Here is a 25258-nt window from a genome sequence, read left to right as displayed (position 1 = left end):
AGGCTTTTGTTTAAGAAAATGAAAAGTCTAACGTTTTGAAGTTTACATTTTTCTTGGCTAGGACAATTTAGATTGTCCCCTCAACTCTCATACTGAAAAAGAAGATTGAAAACTATACTTAATTATATCAACTTATATATAATAAGTGCTCACAGTATACCTAATCCTGTGCTAAGCAAAATGAAGGTACAAAAAAATCAGTATAAGAAAATCCCTGTTTACATATGTTCCTTCTAGTTGATGAAGAATATAAGCTATAAGTCATTTAACAATTAGAAAATAATATATAAAACTAACAAGAGTTAGATGAGTTAGAGATGCAAGTGTACAAAAATTATGTGCACTTATTCAAAAATCGTGCCTCTGTTTACAACAGCAAAGACCTGGAACCAACCCAAATGCCCATTGATGATAGACTGGACAGGGAAAATGTGGTACATATATACCATGGAATATTATGCAGCCATCAAAAATGATGAATTCGTGTCCTTTGTAGGGACATGGATGAACCTGGAAACCATCATTCTCAGCAAACTAACACAAGAGCAGAATATCAAACACCGCATGTTCTCACTCATAGGCGGGTGTTGAACAGTGAGAACACATGGACACAGGGAGGGGAGCACTACACACTGGGGTCTGTTGGGGGGAAATGGGAGAGGGACGGGGGGTGGGGAGGTGGGGAGAGATAGCATGGGGAGAAATGCCAGATATAGGTGAAGGGGAGGAAGGCAGCAAATCACACTGCCACGTGTGTACCTATGCAACAATCTTGCATGTTCTTCACATGTACCCCAAAACCCAAAATGCAATAAAACAAAAACAAAAACAAAAATCGTGCCTCTTTATCATTCTTTATATTATACTCATTACCTAGAGCAAAACAGGCACATTAAAAAGAAGTGGCATAAGAACCTTTTCTTATAATAAAACTTCACTTTTTTAAGGTATAAAGGAATAAATACATATTTTTTTGAGATGGAGTCTCGCTCGGTCACCCAGGCTGGACTGCAGTAGTACAATCTTGGTTCACTGCAACCTCTGCCTCCAGGTTCAAGCGATTTTCCTGCCTCAGCCTCTTGAATAGCTGGGGTTACAGGGGTCTGCCCCCATGCCTGGCTCATTTTTATATTTTTAGTAGAAATGGGGTTTTGCCATGTTGGCCAGCCTGGTCTCGAACGCCTGACCTCAGTTGATCTGCCTGACTTGGCCTCCCAAAGTGCTCGGATTAGAGGCATGAGCTACTATGCCAGGCCCAAGAATAAATTTTTAAAATATATTCTGTTTACATAACTCATCTATTTTGGATTAGGACAGAAATAATTCTCTAGATTATACTTCAGCCAGGAATTATTCACATCCTTTATTTAATTACACCATTGATAATTCATCTGATATTCTATCATTCAATCAGAAAGAGTTTTCTCCAGATGGAAGACAGCTGAAAGTATATCATAAAATAATATTTTAGCTTATATCTCCCTTACTGGTAGAAAAACTGTATCTCTGAATGCATTAGATTCATTTTGCCACAGCTGCTCAAAGCAGGTAAGGGCAGAGAAATCATCTCTTAACAAAATGAAAACATTCAACATATTAACTGAAAACCAGATTCTACATGTAGGGACTACCAATGATTGGATAATTCATACTTGGTTACAGAAATACAAATGTACATAACTGAATCATTATAAACTATCACTATTACTAATGTAGGTTCTTCATACGTTCCCATGTTTTAGGAAGGCCAGATATACAATTAAGAGCAAATGTAGACAACTGCTTAAGATAATCTTCCTAAATCACTACCCTTCTGTTTAGGAGACTAGGCAGAATTAGAAACCAGAAATAAAAAGAGAACACCTACTTAATTTTACATTTCTATCCACTGTAATAACTTCCGGAATATTTCTCAAAAGAATATGACATGCACTGTTAAAAATCCCCACACTCCATTATCTAATTAGAATGTTTCACCAGGTGCCAGTCAGAAAAGTGAACACTGTACTTTGATTAGGTAACTCTTAAACTACATGATGTTTTCTTTGTGGTTGCGTACCTTTCCTGAAGTTATAAACCTCCCAGTGCTATCAATGCCAATAGCTTCTGCAGATATTTTCTCATTGCTTAAAGGAGGTTCTGACTTCGCAGAATTCATTTTCTTCCTTTGTTGTGATGGAATCTTAAAAAAAGGTATTAGTCAAAATAACAAATTTTGTGTGAAAGCATAATTATATATTAAAATTCCATTAACATTTAAATTTTCATGTATGAAATATAGCTGACAAATGATATAGACTCAGGTGAGACTACATGTCTTTTAAGAAGTAATCAAAATGTATTATGTTTGAACTTAGTTTAACACCAGCAGTTCCCAGACACAGATGTATAAAATAAGAGAGTAGTACTTAAAATAAACATCAAGCTTTATAAGGTTACTCAAATATTTGAATAATACAGTAAGTGTACTATGTAATAATTTGCGATCTAGGGTATTGATTTTATACATTAAAGTACTGAGCCATCTATTAATAGCATATATTAGCATTAAAATCTATTCATAAAATTACCTTCTGAAGATTGCTTAATTCCTTGTGCTTTTTCATCACACAATTCAAAATATCACAAACAATTTGAATTTTCCGTTCTGCAAACCCACATTGGATGAATTGCTTTTTCGTCAAAATTGGTTTATAATTAAATTGATCACGAAGAAGCTGCAGAGGAAACAGACTGATGTAATAATTGGGAGCAATTCATTTCTAAAACTCAAAATGATAAATGACCAGCTGGTCAGAGGAATAATGGCCACTTTTGAGAGGACAAGGAAAACTAAGCCATGAACTAAAGAGTACTGAAGTAATTTATAGGGCTGGTGTTAAATCATGATCTGGTAAAAGAGATATCAGGTGGAAGACAGGTAGCCAAACATATGCCGTAGAAGAGAAGCTGTCCAGAGAGATGGCCAATATGGTGAAACCCTGTCTCTACTAAAATACAAAAAATTAGCTGAGCATGGAAGTGTGCGCCTATAGTCCCTACTCAGGAGGTTGAGGCAGGGGAATTGCTTGAACTGGGGAGGCAGAGATTGCAGTGAGCAGTGAGCCTAGATCGTGCCACCGCACTCCAGCCTGGTGACAGAGCAAGACTCTGTCTCAAAAGGGGGAAAAAAAAGGCTACATTTGATAAATGGGTTTTACCATTAAAAACAAACTTTAATAAAAACCACAGTACTTAAGTAAAAATTAATGATAAAAGCTGGGTTTAAAAAAATCAAATACAAAATTAAATTAAGTATACACCTAGTACAAGTGTAAATACTAGGGTAGATACAACATAAGGCATACTCTCAGACCTCAAAGAATATATCAGTTAAAAAAAAAGAGTATGTCAGTAATAGTTTCTTCTTACAAACAACTAACTTATAATTATAAAAAACTATAAATTTAGCTGAACATAATTACATTATTCTCTAATATTCTGCCAGTATACCAAATTTTACTAAAATTTGATATAAAAAGGGCCAAGAACAGCTGACAACAAATGTTTATTTGCCGTCACTGTATTTATTAGAATAGGAAACATTCAAAAAGCAAACATTAATTATATCTTGATTTCAATAGGGGCTACATTTAAATGAGATAAATACAAATGAAAATAGCCTGTCAACTGTATGTGCCGTATATATTTAATAATTTATAACTAACAGTCATTAGAGTGAATCGGCAACCAACAGATTGGGAAAAAATTTTTGCAGTTTATCCATCTGACAAAGGGCTGATATCCAGAATTTACAAACAACTAAAACAGATTTATAAGAAAAAAACTAACAAGCCCATTCAAAAGTGGGCAAAGGATATGAACAGACACTTTACAAAAGAAGACATACATGAGGCCAACAAACATATGAAAAAATGCTCATCATCACTAGTCATCAGAGAAATGCAAATCAAAACAACATTAAGATACCATCTCACGCCAGTCAGAATGGCGATCATTAAAAAATCTGGAGACAACAGATGCTGCAGAGGATGTGGAGAAATAGGAACACTTTTGCACTGTTGGTGGGAGTGTAAATTAGTTCAACCATTGTGGAAGACAGTGTGGCGATTCCTCAAGGACATAGAAATAGAAATTCCATTTGACCCAGCAATCCCATTACTGGGTATATATCCAAAGGATTACAAATCGTTCTACTATAAGGACACGTGCACACGAATGTTCACTGCAGCACTGTTTACAATAGCAAAGACCTGGAACCAACCCAAATGCCCATCGACGATAGACTGGACAGGGAAAATGTGGCACATATACACCATGAAATATTATGCAGCCATCAAAAACGAGTTTGGGTCCTTTGTAGGGACATGGATGAACCTGGAAACCATCATTCTCAGCAAACTGATAGAAGAGCAGAAGATCAAACACTGCATGTTCTCACTCATAGGCAGGTGTTGAACAATGAGAACACATGGACACAGGGAGGGGAGCACTACACACTGGGGTCAGTTGGGGGGAAATAGCGGAGGGATGGTGGGGGGTGGGGAGCTGGGGAGAGATAGCAAGGGGAGAAATGCCAGATGTAGGTGATGGGGAGGAAGGTAGCAAATCACACTGCCACATGTGTACCTATGCAACAATTTTGCATGTTCTTCACATGTACCCCAAAACCTAAAATGCAATAAAATAAATGGGGAAAAAAAAAGAATTTATAACTAAAACATTCATTTAAAAAATCATCCAATAACTTATTATTTTATAAACTCAAAATACCTTATAGATAGCATCTATAAAGCGCAAGTCATTCTTTGCTATCAGCTCTACATTGGATTCCATTATAAGTTCTGTTACATACGGTGAGTAAGAGGTAAAAGAATAGCTGATGATGGGCAAAGATGCTGCTGGGTCTCCCTTTATCAAACTGTTAGGGAAAAAAAAAAACATATTTTAATACGCACTTAGTAAGCATAACTCCACAAAGTTGGATAATCAAGAGAATATAAGAAATGTTTATAATAATTTAAAACAACACTATAGCCACAATAATTAGGTGATATATGAAACCGTCTAGATTCCATTCCCCATTCTAAACCACTCTAGCTGGACTACTAGGAAATACCACTGTTCATCTGATGGAAAAACTTACTATTGCTCTCTAGTACCAATTATTTACCATTGATTTTCCAAAGCTTAGTTACACTATCTCCTTTGCTCTCTATCGCAAACTTGCAAAGGTAAATATTATGAATTCTAAGTTACAGATGAGGAAGACAGGGCGGGAGAAAGCATGCACTGTGACTTAGCTGAGCAGTCTATTACTTTTCACTTACTGCTTATTCCAAATCTGTACATCATTACCTATGCTAATTTCTCCAGTCTAGAAAGGTATCCCACTCTTCTTTGCTTATCCAATTGTTATTTATTCTTTATGAATCATTCATCAAATCTCAAGCCTCCCATGATGCTTTCCTCAACTTTCTGATCTATACTGATCTCTCCAAAAAAGACTCCCAGGCTGCTGAGTATCTGTTTTCTCATCATCTGTCTGGTAGTGTTTCCTGTCTTCTTATTTTCTCAATGTCAAGTACCTTCACTGATTTTCCCACAACAAAGCGCAGGGGATATTTGTTCAATTTGCCAGTTAGATGTGTTCAATTTAAGTATTTGTACTTATATAAAGCACAAATGTTTTCCAAAAAATTCAAGATGTTCACATAAATATCCCCATCCCCACTCAAATTTTTAATAAGACAGAGAACAAATACATGATAACACTGCATTTTGCTTTTCTGGACAAATATGAATTGTTTCTTTTATGTTTCTTTAAAAGTACTATAACGTTTCACCCAATTAGAAAACTGCTCTGGCAACCTTGTCTACCTGAAACACAGTCCAAAAACAGGAAATGAAAAGAAAATGCCTTTTTACAGCAAACTCTGTCCATTTTATGCACATTATACATAGATGACAGCCAGGCCCATATTTAACACTTCTTTTGTCAAACAATCTCAAAAACCCTGGTTATTTAGTTTCTAAAGACTTAGCATATTGAAACAGTAAGAAAAACAGACATTACAAACTGGCATACCAAGACAAAAAAGCAGCAAATGGCCTGAAAACATTAAAAATGTGAAAAAACAGAAAAAAGAATCAAAATGAGGGGGTTATTGTGTGTGTGGCAGGGAGACTAGCAATCTGAGTGTCTCTGGGGAAGAAGCAGCTAGCATTACAAATCTCAATAGACCCTGTAGTTTTAAGTACGTTATACAATAATGTAAAAATTATTGTCCTTAACAATGCTCTTGGGTAATAAGAAAACTAGATGTTTAAACATTGTGTTTAGAAAACAAGAGATATTGGTATATTTTAGAATTATTCCTGTTTAAAATGTCTTTTAAAATGTTGATGCTTAAAGTGGCAATGAGAAAACTTGACTACTCAAACTGGTTAAAGCCCTGGAAGTTCTGGATGGTCAAAATTTTCATGTTTTGAGGAAGCTAGATGATTCTTACATGCATGGATTCTATCTGTTTCATATCTTCTGCCTTTCACATATCGTGCCTGTAATAACAGCAATTAGAGTTAAACTTTCTCCTTATTCCCCCTCTCTATTGTTTCACTAGCAGCCCTCTCTTAATTTACCTCTCCCTGGTATAACTTCAAGAGTTATCAGAAAATCCATTCTTACATGGATATCCATTCTTATATGTAAAGCCCATTACTCAAGGATTCTACTTAGTAGCTGGTTTAACCAAGTTTCACTCTACTCTTGAACATCTAACTTGGACTTCTCCCTGGACACTCATTCATCCAATAAACGTCTAATCAACTCTAATATGTGCCATGCATAATTCTAGATGGGGGGATTTCATAGTGAAAAAAAAAAAAAAACAACAACAAGAAAGTCCAAGACTTCAGCTTACATTGTAGTAAGCTGAAGGGAAACATTTAAGCAATCCATCAATTAATCAATGATAAAAGGTTAAGGGTAAGTGTTACAAAGAAACAGAAGTATAAAAGGATAGAGAATGACTGCAGTACCATATTAGATTGGCATGAATATAGGATAATGTACGTTGCCATATTCTAAAAACGTTAACTCACAGTAACTCACAGTTGAAAAACAAGCTAAAGTGAAAGGTTTAAAGTGGGGTCTGTTAAATGGGATAGCTTAATAGCAATCTTCAGGTTGCCACAGAAAAAAATCTACTAACTAGAGTCTTCCATATGAAAAAGAACACTTGGCTTAAATGTATAAAGCCTTTCCTCCATAAGAGAATAAACAAATGACAAGAAAATACTGACAAGAAATGGCAATGATCTCTTCTTATTCTGGATATATTTAACTGTAAGAAATACCATACAACTAAATATGAGAGAGTGGTAGATTATACAGTTAACGAAATCTATTATACTTCTATGAGTTTAAAAGTTGCACAAAGATTATACCTTATACAGATAAATATCATGCTTCTAAACAGTTTCAAATCTTTTAAGTTGGAATTCTTCATTACTTCATACTTAGAAATAAACTCCTATAATTCCCTGCTTTCTCAAATATTTTAATCATTTCAAGGCAGATTTAAATAGGATCCAGATAAAATCTTATTTTTCTTAGGTAGTCTCCCATGTTAAATATTATCTTAAATCACTAGCAAGAAGAATACAAGTATGTTTGATATCATAGCTTACCCTACACAGTCCACCTCTTCAGGATAATTTAGCAAGCGGAGCACCTGTTCTAGGTTCCGTAAGCTTCTTTTTAAGTCACCTGTTGCCATTATTTAATATCAGATTCAGCTCCACCTCTTAAAATAGTCTAATTTTTCACCTAAAAATAGAAATTCATGAAATACTGGTTAACTGTGTATTTTTGAAGCTTCTTGATTCTATTTTGTTCATATCTCCTATTGGCACTTACCATATTTACCTTACCCTAGATCTTTTTTCCCCTAGCTTCTTCTTTCCTATTCCAGTTCTACTTTGTCACAACTATAAATTCCTGAATACAGGATAAGTGTCTCCCCTACCCTCCTATATGTTTTCCTTCCAAAAAATAAGTTTGCCTTATATTCATGTTCTTATAATGTATCTTATTTGACATTTTCCCAAATACTTTTTTTTTGAAGAATAAAGCATCATTTGAGAAGGCACATCAACTTGGAATAACATCCATCAATGACTCTTTTGGATGTTTATAGAGGCTACATAACACAATCAATAAAAAATGGATCAGCCTGTAATCCCAGTACTTTGGGAGGTCCACAGAGGCAAATCACGAGGTCAGGAATTCAAGACTCAGCCTGGCCAGCATCGTGAAACCCCACCTCTACTAAAAATACAAAAAATTAGCCAGGCATGGTGGCATTTGCCTGTAATCTCAACTACGTGGGAGGCTGAGGCAGAAGATTGCTTGAACCTGGGAGGCGGAGGTTGCAGGGAGCCGAGATCACACTACTTTACTCCAGCGTGGGTGACAGAATGAATGAGACTCCATCTCAAAAGAAAAAAAAAAAAAAAAAGAGAGAGAGATACATAAATTTAGCACAGATTTAATCAGAGTCACAGGGCTCTGATCTCACATAGTTGCCAAAAAGATAGCTTTCCTGAAAACTAAAACCACATTTTACAAATGCAGGGTTCACTTGGATAAATATGACAGATTAAATTACCTTCATTTCCATTTTCTAAAGACCACTAACATGAAAGTAAATAATTAAAAATCAGATATACCCACCAGGACAAAAAGAACTAGAGATTTCACATGAGAAAAGAGGTATCAACCAAATTTTGAAAAATGAAAGGCAAATGAATAACCAACCTAGCAGAGCAGAGACAAGCCAATGCCATCTGCCTATTCAGGAGGAAACCAACTGAAGCAAGATATGTTCACAAATCAGGTACACTTTATACTTCTGAAAACAGAGGGGTAAGTCCAGGGGGCTAAAATAAGAATGATTATTTGAAAGTCTACATAAGCAGCAGCTAACCCTAGAATTTATTTTCCTTCCGCCTCCTATACCTACACACATAATTTGTTCAGCAAGGCAACTATCTCTCACCTTCCCTGGAAAGAGAAAAGAGCTTTACAATCTAAAGAAATTGAATCAAAGAAGCACCGAATTTGGAAACATCAGGCAAGGCAAACGGCATGGAATGAAGTGCTTGAAGGCAGAAAGAAGTATTAATGAAAACATACACACACACACACACACACACACACACACACAGAGAGAGAGAGAGAGAGAGAGAGAGAGCGAGAGAGAATAAAAAAGTTTCTTCCTACATCTCAGCTTCAAGAAGCTGTTGAGTTAGGCTTATGTCTTCCATGACAACAGACTATCAAGTTCTATGCTAGAGAACTGGAGAAAAAAATGTCATCACATTTCTGACATCTGAGGAAAATCCCCATTCAAAAGGCCAGGGTCTTGCCCAATAAACCTGCAGCAAACTCATCATTGATAAGCCCTAGCCAGGTACCTTTTTTTCTTAGAGAAACTCAATATATGCCCAAAGATCAATAACTTTTAGAGAGAAGCTTTCAGTATGAGAAGTATATATAAATACCTTAAACAAAATAAGCAGAGAAGAAAAATTTCTTCTCTGGAAATAGATATAATACAAAGAAAAAAGTTCAAAATAAAGCTTTCTATTCTCAATGAGATTAGAAAAAAAAAATTAAAACCTAAAACAAGAAAAGAAGGACATAATAAATATTAAGCTTGCGAGAATATAAAATCAGCCAGAGACTGTTAAAGTGGACCAAAAACAAGACCTAACTACATGTTGTCTATAAGAAACCCATTTTGCTTAATAAGGAAAGTTATTAGGGATATAGGGGAATTATGTAAAGATAAAAGAGTTAATTCTCCAAGAAAACATACCAATCTTTAATGTGTATGCACCTAACAATACAACATCAAGATATATGAAACAAAAACTGACAGAATCACAGGAGAAATATACAGATCCCCTATTTTATTTAGTTGTAGACTTCAACATTCCTCTATCAGAAATAGATCCAGCAGGCAAAAAAATAAATAAATAAATAAATCAGTGAGGATATACAATATCATCGATCACCTGCATATAATGAATATTTACAGACTACTTCATGAAACAATAATAGAATACATATTCTTCTCAATCTCACATGGAACATCCACCAAGTGAGACTACCTTTGGGAGTCATAAGGCATACCTTAACACACTTTTAAAAAGTAGAAATCATACAATGTCTGCTTTTAGACAACAATAGAATTTAAATAGAAATCAACAATAGAACTTAAAATAACAGTAAAAATAAAAATTTAAATAAGAGTTAGAAGACAAGTTTGAGGAGATAATTATAGTTACATATGGATGACAAGATACAAAAATGGAATAGGAATTATAAGAACATTAGAGGACCAAACCAAAAGGTCCAACATCTCATGAACAAGAATTCTAGAAAAAATATCAGAAAAAATGAGGGAGGAAGTTGTAAAATTAAATAAAAATTAAAAAAAAATAAAAACAAAATTGTAAAATTAAATATAAAGTCTCTCAAGACTGAATGTCATGATTTCCTAGATTGAAAGAACACAATGAGTGATCAGCACAAGAAGTAAAACAAAACGCACCCCAAGATATATCACTGTGACATTGCATAAGGTAAAAGAGAAGTTTTGAAAAATGTCTAACAAGGCAACAAAAAATCACATAGGAAGAATATCAAAATAACATCAAACTTTCAATAGCAATCTTAGAAGCTAAAGGATAAAGAAAGCTTATCTTCACAATCCTGAGAGGAATTACTTGTAATCTTGAATTCCATACTCAGCCAAGGTATCAAATACCACACCCAGCAGATATACTCTAGGAATGTAGGGGGTTAGCACAACATTCTAAAAATCAATGTAAGCCACATTAGCAGGTCAAAGAAGGCAAATCATGTATTATCAATGGATGCAGAAAAAGCACTTGAAAAAAATCTAACACCCACCCATAATAAAAACTCTCAGCAAACTAGGAATACAGGGAAACTCCCTCAAATTCATTGAGAAGATACCTAGTAAACAAACAATACAATTTAAAAAATAGACAAAAGATGTTAACAGATATCTCACTAAAGAGAATATATGGATTGCAAATAATACAAAAAGATGCTCGAAATCATTTATCATTAAAGATTTGCAAATTAAGACAAAATACCACTACACACCTATTAGAATGGCTATAAAGCCTACAAAAAACTAACAGCTAACACCACACTTACAGCTGAGAAACTGTATACTTCCCCGAAAAACCAGGAATAACACAAGGATGTCCTATCTCACTACTCCTATAAAACACTTTCCCAGAAGTCCTAGCCAGTGAAATGAGGCAAGTAAAGGAAATAAAATAGCTTAGAAAGAAAAAATAAAATGGTCTTTGTTTGCAAAAGACATGATTTTTTATGTAGGAAATGCTAAAGAGTCAACAAAAGAAACCTTGAAACTAAAAAGTAAGTATAGCAAAGTCAAAGTATATAAGGTTAATACATAAAAGTCAAATGTTTTCTGACATATGGGCAATAAATAATTAGAATGAAATATAAAATTAAAACACCATTATCATAGCATGAAAAATACTTTTAAGTCTAAGAAAATACATACATGATCTGTATGTGACAAACTACAAAACTATAAAAGAAATCAGAGAAGGTTATGGCTAGAACAGGATAATGGAACAGGACCTCCCCAGCCCTTGTCTTTCAAAGAAACACCAATTTCGCAACCATCTATGTATAAAAGTGCCCTGATCGGTTCAAGTAGGATGCTGTGACATCCTTCTGGAGCCCAAGACCGATAGAAGCTACTTTGAGAACGCAGAATCGTGGCCCAGTGGCAAGCATGTGACTTGAGAACTGGCTCCAGATCCAGCAGCAGCCTCACTGGCTTGTGGGCTCCAACCCACCTGTCCAAGGTCTAATAGGAAGTCTTGTTTGTCTAGTGACCCAGAAGGAACCACACCCACCCAATCCCCAGTAACAGGCCCACAATCCACAGACCTGATTATGAACATGTAAGCAGACCCACAACCTGGTTCCCACCTAAGTGACTAAACAGTGGTTTAGAAGTCAGTCTCATCATGGGACCAGCCGGGGAAGATCTTTACTGAAATCAGTCTGTGAAGTATAGAAGTAGTAATTGCGCCTTCAAATGCACAGGCACCACTGAAAGACTCAAAGGATTATGAGTAAATATAACATGCCAAAAGAAACCAATAATGTTACAGAAACTGACTATGACAAGATTAAGATGCATGAACTGCTTGACAAAGAATTCAAATAATCATCTTAAAGAAGCTCAATGAGCTACAAAAAAAAAAAAAAAAAAAAAAAAAAAAAAAAAAAAAAAAAAAAAAAACAGGAAACAAAAAAGAACCAAACAGAAATCCTAGAGCTGAAGAATACAATGACTAAACTGAAAAAATCAGTAGAAGGCTTCAACAACAGACTCAAACAAGCAGAAGAAAGAATCAGCAAACTGGAACACCAGTCACATGAAAGTATGCAATTATAGGAAGAAATATAAAAAAGAATAAAAAGAGAAATGAAGTAATTCTACAGGACTTATGGTATACCACTAAGTAAGTTAATAAACACATTATAAAAGTTCCAGAAGGCAGACAGAAAGAGGCAGAAAGCACATTTAGATTATAGCTGAAAACTTCCCAAATCTAGGGAGGAAAATGGACATCCAGACTCATGAAGCCCAAAGTTCCCAAGTAGGTTGAAGCCAAAGGGGTGTGCACTAATACACACTATAATGAATTTGTCAAAATTCAAAGACAGAGAAAAAATTTTGACAGCAGCAAAAGAAAACTTATTACATACATATAATGGAGCCCCCATAAAGGTATTGGTGAATTTCTCAGCAGACCATTGCAGGGAAGGAGAGAGTGGAATCACATATTCAACATACTGAAAGTAAAAAAAGAAACCTGTCAATCAAAAATAATTACCTGAAAAAAACAGTCCTTCAAGAATGAAGGAAATGGCCACGCATGGTGGCTCACACCTGTAATATCAGCACTTGAGGAGGCTGAGGTGGGCAGATTGTTTGAGCTCAGGAGTTTGAAACCACCCTGCGAAACATGGCAAAATCCTGTCTCTACAAAAAATACAAAAATTAGCCAGTCATGGTGGTGCATGCCTCTAGTCCCAGCTACTTGGGAGGCTGTGGTGGGAGGCTGGCTTGAGCCCAGGAGGTTGAGGTTGCAATGAGCTGAGATCATGCCACTGCACTCCAGCCTAAGCAACAAAGCCAGGCTTGAAAAAAAAAAAAAGAATAAAGGAAACATAAAGACTTTCTCAGATTAAGAATCTGAGGGAGTCTGTCACTTTTAGACATGCAACAGGAAATGCTAACAGGAATTCTTCAAGTTAACTGAAAAGACACTAAATACACAGTATGAAAGCGTATGAAAGTATACATCTCACTGCTAAAAATAAACATGAAAACAAGCATAGAATACTGCAATACTGAAATTTGTGGCAAGTAAATCTCATTGAACAATAGTACATAAATTAAAAGACATAAGTAGTATGAATAACTATAACAACCACAGAAATTTGTTAATAGAAACAATATAGAAAGAAGTAAAATCTGAAATCAATTACATATATTGGTGAGGAGGAAGGGGGAGGAGTTTAGAGATTCTGAATGTAAATGAAGCTAAGTTCTTACTAGCTTAAAAAAGCCTGCTATAACCACATATTTGATGCAAGCCCCATGGTAACCAAAATAAAAAGTATAGTAAATAAATAAAAAAGAAAGAAAAAAACTCAAAGTATTCCACTACAATCATCAAATCACAGACGACAAACGAGAAAAACAAGAGAAACAGAAAGCAAATAGAAAACAATGAATAAAATGGAAAGAGTAAGTCCTTAATTATTAAAAATTATTAAATTATTAAATTTTTAACAATTAAGGGCTCTCCACTTGAAAGACATGGAATGGCTAAAAGGATAATAAGAACAACACCCAACTATATGCTGTCTATAAGAGACTTAACATTTAAGGACACATAGGCTGAAAGTGAAGGGATTGAGAAAGATATTCATAGCAAACCATAACCAAAAGAGAGCAGGGTGGCTATCCATACTTATATCAGACAAAATAGACTTTAAGTCAAAAACTGTCAAAAGAGACAAAGAAGGCATTATATAATAATCAAAAGGTCAATTCAACAGAAAGATATAACAACTAAAAATACATATGCACCCATATCAAAGCACCTTAAAATATACAGCAAACACTGGTAGATTTGAAGGGAAAAATAGATATCAATATAATATGGAAGGAGAATTTGATACATGACTTTCTATACTATACAGGTCATCTGGACAGAACACCAAAAAGGAAATTGCAAACTATACAACACTATAGGCCAAACAGACTTAACACGCATATGCAGAACATGAGACCCAATGATAGCAGAATAATCATTCTTCTCAAAAGCACATGAAACGTTCTCTATAATTGATCACAGCCTAGGTCACAAAACAAGTTCTAACAAATTTAAGAAGACTAAACACATTCTAAGTATTTGGTCTGATCACAATGGAATTAAACTAGAAATCAATAATAGAAATGAAATGGGAAAATTCACAAATACAGGAAAATAAAATGCTAATTAAAATTTACTAACTAATAATATTAACATGCTATTTAATAATACTGGATCAAAGAATAAATCAAAACAGAAATTATAAAATATCTCAAGACAAACAACAATAAAAACACAGCACACCCAAATGTATAGGATGCAGTAAAAGTAGAATAAGGTAAAAGTTTATAGCAATCAATGGATTAAGAAGAAAGAGGCTGGGCAAGGTGGCTCAAGCTTGTAATCCCAGCACTTTGGGAGGCTAAGGCAGCGGATCACAAGGTCAAGAGATCAAGACTATCCTGGCCAACATGGTGAAACCTTATCTCTACTAAAAATACAAAAATTAGCTGAGCGTGGTAGCGCACGCCTGTAGTCCCAGCTTCTCAGAGGCTGAGGCAGAAGAATCGCTTGAACCCAGGAGGCGGGAGGCGGAGGTTGCAGTAAGCTGAGATCGCGCCACTGAACTCCAGCCTGGTGACAAAGCAAAACTCCATCTAAAAAAAAAAAAAAGACCTCAATAAAGAAGACAGATGTCAATAAACAACCTAACATTACACCTCAAAAACTAGTAAAAGAAGACCAAACTAAATCCAAAATTAAAAGGAAGAAAATAATAAAGATTAGATCAGAAATAAAAGAAATAGAGAATTGAAAAACAATATTATGGGCATAATAGTCCAAGGGGGACAAAAAAGAAAAACAATTTTAAAAATTGACAAACCGTAAATTTCATTTTCTGAAAAGACAAACTAAACCAACAAATCCTTGGCTAGACTTTAAAAATAGAAGAAAGACTTAAGTAAAATCAGAAATGAAAGAGGAGACATTACAACTGATCCCACAGATATAAAAAATATCCTAAGGGACTATTATGAACAATCGTATGCCATCAAATTGGACAATCTAGAAAAAAATAAAGTCCTAGTAAAATATTGCTTACCAAGACTGAATCAAGAAGAAATAGAATGCCTGAACAGACAAAGAACAAAACAGGAGATTGAAGGAAAAATTTAAAAATTCCCAACAAAGAAAAGCCAAGAGGCAGATAAATTCTAGCAAATATTTAAAGAAATACAAAACCTTTTTAAACATATCTAAAAAAAAAATTAAAAAAGGGGGAACACTTCCAAAGTCATTCTGAGGCCTGCATCACCCCAATTACAAAGCCAGAAAAAGACACAAGAAAACTACAGTCTAATACATTTGATGAATATAGACGCAAAAATCTTCAATGAAATGTTAGCAAAACAAACACAACAGCACCTTCAACCAATCATACACCACGACCAAGCAGGGTTTATGCTTATGAATCAAGGATGATTCAACATATGAAAACCAACCAATTTGATATGCTGCATTAATAGAATGAAGGCTAAAACTCATATGGGCATCTCCACAGATGCAGAAAAAGCACTTGACAAAATTCAAAACCCTTTCCTGATTAAAAAAACTCTCAACAAATTAGGTATAGAGGAACCTTATAACAAATTAGATAAAGGATGAACAACAAAATTAAGTCAATTTATGAGAAGCCCACAGCTAACATACTTAAAGGTAAAAAGCTGAAACCTTTCCTTGCATGATCAGGAACAGGCAAGTTTGCCTACTTTAGCCTCTCCTATTTGGTGTAGTATTTTTAAGCCCTAGCAAGAGTAATTAGGTAAGACAAAGAAATTAAAAACATCCAAATCAAAAGAGAAGAGGTAAAATATCTGTTTGCAGATGACATCATCTTATATGTAGAAAACCTTAGGGACTCCACCAAAAATGTGAGAATAAGCAAACTCAGCCTTAAACGAGGAGGAAATCCTGCCATTTGCAACCACATGGATGAACCTGAAAGACATTATGCTAGGTGAAATGAGCTAGCCACAAAAAGTCAAATACTGTTTTATCTCAATATATGTGAAATCGAAAATAGTGAAACACGTATAAGCGGAGAATAGAATGGTGGTTGTAAGCGAAGATGGGGAGAACAAAATGGGAGGCGTTGTTCAAAGGGCACAAAGTTTCAGTTATGCAAAATAAATAAGATCTAGAGGTACAACCCAGTGCCTGTGGTTAGCAATACTGTATTGTATTCTTAAAATTTTTGTTAAGAATTTACATCTAATGTTAAGTGCTCTTATCACAAAAAGTGAAAAAAAGAGGGGTAGAAGAAAACTTTTCAGGTGATGGCACTGATTTCTTGTAATAATGGTTTGATGGTTTCACAATCTCTGCTTATCTCCAAACAGAAATTGTATACATTAAATGTCTATAGTTTTCTGTATGTCAATCGTACCTCAATAAAGGGGTCAGAAAATGAAGCAACGCCAAATCCGTGTACACATACCTCTAAAAATAGTCCTTTTGTATATAAAGCACCCCAAATTTTCCTCTTCTGACTTGTGCTGTCTACTTGATTAAGGCCCTGGACCACAAAATCCAAGTTTTCACTTTTCACCAAAATTTTTCCCTCCTCACACGCACATTTTTGTCCTTCAATTATGCAAGAGAATTTCAGATTTACCCTTAAATACTGGTGTCATCAGCTCTACCTAATTCATTTCATCTCCTTTCTTTCAAGAGTCTACCATAGCCGTTAAGTCCAGAGTAAAAGAGAATAACAATTTCAATATTAACTTTATACAGTGAAGGAAAAATCTGTAGTCTTCAATAAAGGTGGAGAAATATTTGAAAAGCTGGGGAAATGCATGCAAGAAAAACACGAACTGCTGTCCTGTCTTCCCTGTAGTCAGAAGCCGGATAGATCCTCATCTCAGAGGATCCGATAGGAACCAGTAAGTCCACAACTTTCCAGCCCTAAGTCACAACCTAATTCTGACAGGAAGAGCTGCCACGATACTTCCCACTTCGCTGTGACTATAACTATATCGTAATTGGGTATGTAAGCAAGGCTCCCCTCCCGCCACTTGATTTAAAAGAATGAAAAGGCGGACCTGGTCATTCGTCCCCGCCCGGGGTCTCTGTAAGAGCGGCGGAGAGAGGCGACCTCTGCCCAATAAAGAGTGCAGCCTTGGCGGCTCCTCGGGGCTCACTAGGTATCCACCAGTCAAGAAGCGGGTTTCAAAGGCCCAGCACGACAAGGAGAGGAGAAGGGAGCATATGCAACCACAGTCACCAGAGTCTAGCCTCCCGCAACAAGCCGCAACTACTTGGCGCCTGCGCCCAGACGCGCTTCTCGCGCCGACCGTTTGTATTTAGAACCGTGGGTTCCCACCCGCCACGCACCGCGGCAAGACCTTCCAAGCAAAGGGCTTCTTGAGCTCCAGGATTTCTAGCTGCAGATTCCACAGATCCGCGTTTGTCAAGACTCCTGTGGAGAATGACTCAGCGGAGAGCCTCCTTAATGGCCAGTCCAATTCTAACTGGCAGCTTAGAAGTTTTTCTGATCTTGATGGTCAGAGTGGCTCGGGCTACGAAGTGAGAAACAAGGAATCTATAGCGAATCGTAAACAACGGAGATAAAAATGCGTCTGTGTTAAGAGCCGGAAACTAACGTCACTTCCGGCAACAATAGGAAACGTCAGAACTCGGACAGTCGGCAGTTCTGGCTCCTCCGTCTAGAGGTGCCTTGAGTTCTGAGGGTTGTAGTGCTGTTTCTGGTACTCTCATCGCGGTCACCTCCACTGGTGTAGACAAGTAAAGTTTGAACCGGCTTCTCCATGGCCTGGGCACCAGTTCCCGGCTGAGCCATTTTCTTTTTGGCTAAAAGCCCCCGCCCAGAGGCCGATTCGTCGCGGCGGCGGTGGAGATCGCAGGTCGCTCAGGTACAGGCGTCAACCTACATATTTCAGATCTCTTGCCTCTTTTCCCTGTTCACCTTCACTTTTCTCGAAAATAAATACAATCTAGTGCTTGCCATTTGACCGAAACTGGCCGACCAGCAAGAGCCGACCAGCAAGAGTTTGTGGCCAATGACAGCGCAAAGCATGTTGAGTGACAGCGGTGGTGGCTCATTAAAGTGAGGAATCAGTGTCAAGAGGCGGGACTGAGCGTGCTCTGTTTCTAGGCCATTGGGTTGTAGGTCGGTTTAGGACTCCAAGTAGTAATCCAGCGTCATTATGAAATAAAGCTGAGGAATGGCAAGGGTTACGTTCTTCAGGTCCAAGTGTTGGTTTTCGGGTACAGTGTTATTTTGATTCCTAGGCACGGTTTTTGGTTCTTTACCACTTTCCAGTAATATGAATGCAAACCCAAGTATAGTTAGGATCACGATGGATTGCTAGCTGCTACAGTAGTCAAACTTCAGTTATAAAACTTGGCAAACTTGTCTTTTATTTGTTTCTCAGTGACTGGGTTCTAATCTCTTACATAGTAGGTTCTCAATGAATAATACTTATTTGGTAAAATTACATAAATGGATCTCAGTCCTCAGTCATTTAATTTTTTTTTAGTTTTATTTTAGGTTCTGTATGAATTTACTAATAAAATAATTGATTCTACTTGTTTTACAAGTAAAATATTCATTTTTAAGGGTACTAGGTGTGTCTCCTCAAATGAATATATCGTGATTTTTATTACTGCAAAGTGAAGACAATTTATGTTTTCTAGTTCAGCTTTCTTTTCCCTTCCTTTAAAGTTTGAAGTAATATATTTCTGAGGTAGGAGCTCTATACATACTCCTCAACTCCTCTATACAACCCCTCACAAAAATGATATACAAAATAGGGTAGGTTTCAGAATTCAGAATAATTTTTTTTTTTTTCGTATTAGGTCAGAAATTTGTCGTTAGCCAATTAACCTGACAATATGTCTCATGAGGTACTTCATTAGTTGTCTATTGCTGGGTAACAGATTATCCCCAAATTTACCCCAGCTTAAAACAGCAAACATTATCAGTTTCTGTATGTCAGGAATTAGGATGCAGTGTAACTTCATTTATTAATAAGTTACAGCCGATTAATATTACTTGGGGCCCTCGGATCAATTGAAATACTTCCATCCACAAAATATTGTATTATAATAACTTCTAGATAAGCCAAAACGTTGATCATAATTTATTATATATGATCAGTTTAATGGGGAATGTTTTGTGTGTTTACTGTTGCTAGGTTAAAAGATATTTCCCTTATTTTACAATATGAAAACATGGAATTACCAAATCTTTAATCACGGTGTGTTGAAATTTGTCATTCAGACTTATAACTTTGGGTCATTATTTAAACAACTGATAATGTACAAGTAATTTTTTCTGTCTTGATTGAAATTTGGAAACTGACTCTATTCCATTGACTGACTAATGATAATGCATCAAAATTATTAATACTGAAGTTTAAGAATTATGCATTTAACTCGTGTTTCTTTTTCTTGAATTATTTTACATAAATAACATTTTTAAACAATTTAAATGAAATACATCTATTTCTGGAAATCTGTGTTCACTACTTCTTTTTAATTTCTCTTGCATGGTTTTGTTTTTCTGACAAATTTCTTGACATAGCTCTCTAGTAAACTAAAACATCTTTGGCTGACTTGAATAAATTTATATCATATTTGGGGTAAGTACTTTTTTTTGAGACAGAGTTTTACTCAGTTGCCCAGGCTGGAGTGAAGTGTGATCAAGACTCACTGCAGCCTTGACCAAAATTTTAGGTTCAAGCAATTCTCCCTCTCACCTCAGCCTTCGAAGTACCTGGGACCACCGGCATGTGCCATCATGTGTGGTTAATTTTTTAAATTTTTCTGCTGACTGTGCTGCCCAGGCTGGTCTTGAAGTCCTGAGCTTAAGCGATCCTCCCTCCTCAGCCTCCCAAGGTTCTGGAATTGTAGATGTGAGTCACTGTGCTGGGTCTGGGGCAAATACTTTGTAGCAATATAGAGATTAAAAATATTTGTGGTTTGGAGTTTAGGCAACAGCTTTAGGGAGTTTAACTCTGTAGTCAGCAGTTTGTATGTTTTTCCAGAACAGATTGCATAGGATTCAAAAGCTATCTGAATGAACGAACCAGATTTTAGCGAGTAAGTCAAGCCTGGAGAGACCCTATATGGAGTAGTGATTTGTGGAAGTCATGAATATAGGGAAAAAAGAGAAGGAAAGGGCAGATGGTAAATACACATACACACACACCATCATCTCTTCATTTTATTGATTTATTTTTCATTTTTCCCTCATTTTTATAGAATCATATAATTATTTTTTTCAATTTTTAAATTGTAGTAAAATATACATAACATAAAATTTACCATCTTAACCATTCTAAGTGTACAGTTAATATTGCGCCACTATCACCACCATCTAGCTTCATTACTCTTTTGATCTTGTCAAACTGAAACTCTATACCTATTAAACAATAACTCCTCTCCCCCATTCCCAGGCCTTCACAATCACCATTCTACTTTTTGTTTCTGGCTTTGAGTACTCTTAGTACCTCATATAAATGGGATTATCCAGTATTTGACTCTTTTTGACTGGCTTATTTAACTTGGCATAATCTCCTCAAGGTTCATCTCTGTTGTAGCATATGCCAGAATTTCTTTTCTTTTTAAGGCTACATAATATTCCATTATGTATGTAGACCACATTTTGCTTATCCATTCATCTGTTAATGGAGACTTGGGTTGCCTCTGTGTTTTAGCTGCTGTGAATAATGCTGCTATGAACAAGGGTGTACAAATATCTTTTCCAGACCCTGCTTTCAGTTCTTTTGGGTATATACATGAAAGTGAAATTGCTGGATCACATGGTAATTCTGTTTTTATTTTTAGGAAGCTCCATATTGTTTCCACAGAGGCTGTACCATATTACATTCACATTAACAGTACATAAGGGTTTCAGTTCCTCCACATCAATTTTTTTCGATAGTAGCTATCTTAATGGATATAAGGTGGTATCTCATTGAACTTTGGTTTGTCTTTCCCTAATGATTAGTGATGTTGAGTGTATTTTCCTGTGCTTATTGGACATTTGTATGTTTTCTGTGGAAAAATGTCTTTTCAAGTCCTTTACCCATTTTTTAATTATGTTTTTGTTGTTGAGTTATGAGTTATCTGTAAATTATTGGTATCAGATTTTACCAGATACATGATTTGCAAATATTTTCTCTCATTCTGTGGGTTGCCTTTTTACTCTGTTGATACTGTCTTTTGACACACAATTTTTTTTTTTTTTTAATTTTCATGATGTTCAGTTGGTCTGTTTCCTCTTTTGTTGCTTGTGCCTTTGGAAATCATTGCCAAATTCAGTGTTGTAAGCCTTTTGGCCTGTTTTTTCTTCTAAGAGTATTATTGTTTTATGTCTTAGATTTAAGTCTTTGAACTATTTTGAGTTAATTTTCACGTATATTGTTGGGTAAGGTTCCAACCTCATTATTTTGAATGTGGATGTTTTCTCAGCACCGTTTGTTGAAAAGACTGCCCTTTCCCCCATTAAATCATCTTGACACCCTAGTCAAAAAACTTTTGACCATATATGTGAGGGTTTACTTCTGGATTCTCTGTTCTGTTTCATTGGTCTGTTTAACTGTTTTTATGCCAATATGACACTGTTTTGATTACTGTAGCTTTGTAAAAAGTTTTGAAATCAGAAAGTGTGTTTTCCAGCTTTGTTCTTCTTTTTCAAGTTTGGTTTGACTATTAGAGGTTGAGATCCTATGTGGATTTTAGAATTTTTTCTATTAATGGTAAAAACGTCATTGGAATTTTGACAGGCGCTGCATTGAATCTATACGTCACTTTGGGTGGTATTGCCATCCTAATAATATTAAGTCTTTCAATCCATAATCACAGGATGTGCTTCCATTTGTTTGTCCTCTTTCACTTCTTTCAGTAGTGTTTTGTAGCTTTCATTCCGGAAGCCTTTTACCTAAGTATTTTATTCTTTTCAATACTGTTGTAATCTGTATTATTTTCTTTATTTCCTTATCAGATTATATGTTGTAATTGTATAGAAATACAACTTATTTCTGTGTCTTGATTTTGTATCTTTCTACTTTGCTGAATGTGTTTATTAGTTCTAAGTTTTTGGTAGAATATTTATGGTAACTACAAAGGATTTTACTGCTTTCTTTCCAACTTGCATGTCTTTTACTTCTTTTTATTATCTAATTACTCTTGGAATTATAGAATTTTATAGCTAAAAAAGACCTTAGAGAACACCAATTTCAAAACCCTTATTTTACAGGGGAGGAAACTGAGACTTAAAAATTTTAGGGACTTGCTTGATGCTCACTACTGGCTAAGGAAGGAGACTAAATCGAACTAATGTTTTCTGTAAGTCTCTTTCACTATTAAATGTGTTCTCATCTAATTTCTCATTTTCACCCTATTTCTGGCTGCCCTCAATATTCATTTAATTTGATACCTTATTTGTATAAAAGCAATTCAGTGAGAGTTATGACTTTTGTTTTGTTTTTTAATTCCACAGCACTCATAGCAATGGCCTTTGTGGTTAGCGGGCAGGTGAGCATGTGTATACTGAGAAGGAGGGTTAGGATATGCTACCATAACTGCAGCTAATTACAGCCATGTTAAGTAAATAGTAATGCAATTAAGTAAGAACCATATAATTAAAAATGGTGCTAGTGAGAAGTATGATACATTTTTATTTAAAATTTCAAATAGTTGGATAATGGAACATTTCTTGAAAAACCAAAGAAATTGAATAAGCCTAAATTCTGAGATTTTTGGTTGCATTTAAATAACACATCTTTTTACATTTGTTTAGTCGCCATTTTGGTAACACTTATTATAGAATAAAATTAAAGAATGGGGGGAAAAAAACCTTTAGAAAACAGAGTAATATTATAAATCTTTTTGAATTAAAAAAACCCAAACCTGCAAATGGTATGCCTTTTAGTAACAAAAACTGCTCTTGCAGGACCAGATCTTTAAATTTAATGAGTGGTGGCTTTTTATGTGTTTAATGTACCTTGTGACCTCTTAGTACTTAGCTATTTCCCTTTTCTCCTTAGAAAGACCTCCTTGTGGACTTACCCTTCCTTCATTTCTCTACAGTTGTTGCCTTTAAATTTTAGAGATGTGATTGAGGTTTTTCTTTTCTTTTTTAAAAAATTTCTTTACCTATTCTGTTCTAAACTACTTTGGTGGCCTGTTCTTTTGGAAGTGAAGAAATAAATGCTGTGGTCCTGATTTGATCCAAAATGTCTCAGAAAATATTTTTTCATAGACTCTCCAACATTCTTATGCCATTGAAAAATATCACATGCTATCATTTAAAGATTTTTAAAACCTAAAGTAACCAAAAATAGAATTGTTACTTTTTACTTGAAAAGCACTGAAAGTTTATTAAAAGATATGTGAATTTTCTTATCTTTAAGTCTTAGTAGAATTTGTATTTTAGAGATAACTATTTTCGTACACATTTTAAACCTTTGTCTGAGAAAGGACATTTATTTATAAATTTCACTATTTAGACAACTAAGAAATACTGAAGAAAAATAATCATCTATAATATGTATTTAAATGAGGCTATTCACATGTCAATCATCACATACCAATGATTTAACACTGTTTGTTCAGTAAAAGCTTTATGGAATTGGTTTGCTTCAAACAAAAGTACTTAAAGCAGAATGCTTTTTTGAGACCTCTGGACTCCTTTCTATCCTTGCCATCTTTCACTGTGTAGATTTTGTATACCCATATAGTATAGAAACCATTCTTCATTACTTATCGTCAACACAGCATGTGCCATTTGAGTGCTTAGTGCCATGAAATTATTAAAAGCAGTTCTCTTTTTCTTATTGAATACTACTTTATTTGGTGTTTAACTTGTTACACAGAGATAGTTTGATTAAAGCTACTTAATATTTTACAGATAAACTTTATATTAGATACAACAGCTATTAATAAAATTTGTATTTTATTCTTTTTTAAGAAATAGTCTACTATATTGGAAAGGAAACAAAACATGATGGTCAAAATACCATCTCTTTTAGAAATGTAACCATCTTTTAGAAGTAAAAAGTATGGAACTATTATTATTCTTATAAATTTTAATAAATACATAACCTGTATAATTATTTGTAGTTAATCCATAGTTTGTACTGCTTTTAAGTGGAAACTCTTTTATAACAGACTTATTTGGACTAAAACTACTTCTTAAAAAAAAAATACGTCCAAAATTATGTTAGAACAATATAGCTGTTTCAGAAACTATATACTGCTTTACCAATTAAAAGATGCTTTTATATACATTTTCTTAGTTAAGGCTCATAGCCATCCTGTAAAACAGGAATGATTTCCTCCATTTCATAGGAAACAAAAGATCAGAACCTTGCTATACCTAAGGTCATACAGCAAGTTACAGCGGAATTGGAGCTCCACCTTTAAATTCATCTGCCACCATAGTAGTGTCAAAAAAACAACTTCTGCATAACTGTAAAGCAGACATTATAGTATACGGCCCACATTAGAGGTTTTAGTTTTATTTATTTATGCTGAAATTAGCATAATAAAACTGAAATTAGAGAAATTAATTTTAAAAAAAACAAAAAGATCTAAATACATTTAGATTTTTTTAAAAAACGTGGCTCTGTTGGCCAGGTACAGTGGCTCAATCCAAGCACTTTGGGAGGCCAAGGAGGGCAGATCACGAGGTTGAGAGTTTCAGACTACCCTGGCCAACATAGTGAAACCCTGTCTTTACTAAAAATAC

At 35.1% G+C, this 25258-nt stretch overlaps 2 protein-coding genes across 9 annotated transcripts in view; one reads left to right on the top strand and one right to left on the bottom strand.

Moving 5' to 3' along the window:
* Positions 1–18010, bottom strand: part of CEP44 (centrosomal protein 44) — a 29836-nt gene extending 11826 nt beyond the window's left edge. For 3 of the 8 annotated variants that reach the window (XM_032298673.1, XM_032298677.1, XM_032298679.1), the window contains exons 1-6: positions 17583–17833; positions 8822–8915; positions 7693–7831; positions 4774–4921; positions 2571–2717; positions 2060–2182 (exon numbers count right to left, since the gene is read on the bottom strand). In XM_032298673.1, the coding sequence (XP_032154564.1) occupies positions 2060–2182; positions 2571–2717; positions 4774–4921; positions 7693–7781 (507 nt within the window). In that variant the 5' untranslated portion in view covers positions 7782–7831; positions 8822–8915; positions 17583–17833. Of the gene's footprint in view, positions 1–2059; positions 2183–2570; positions 2718–4773; positions 4922–7692; positions 7832–8821; positions 8916–12859; positions 12947–17582; positions 17834–17874 lie in introns of those variants that run through there. The other 5 variants (XM_032298674.1, XM_032298676.1, XM_032298680.1 and 2 more) reach the window with 5 other exon arrangements.
* The window catches only part of FBXO8 (F-box protein 8), a 47727-nt gene continuing 40031 nt past the window's right edge, over positions 17563–25258 (top strand). Inside the window, exon 1 of the mRNA XM_032298681.1 lies at positions 17563–18413. The gene's annotated coding sequence lies outside the window, so the exon portion shown is untranslated. The remainder of the gene's footprint in view (positions 18414–25258) is intronic.

Source organism: Sapajus apella, unplaced genomic scaffold, assembly GCF_009761245.1.
Source record: "Sapajus apella isolate SASKATOON/1434 unplaced genomic scaffold, GSC_monkey_1.0 scaffold39, whole genome shotgun sequence".
In the NCBI taxonomy this organism is placed as follows: Eukaryota; Metazoa; Chordata; class Mammalia; order Primates; family Cebidae; genus Sapajus; species Sapajus apella.
Note: the sequence above shows the minus strand (reverse complement) of the source record. Positions and strands in the feature narration are given on the sequence as shown.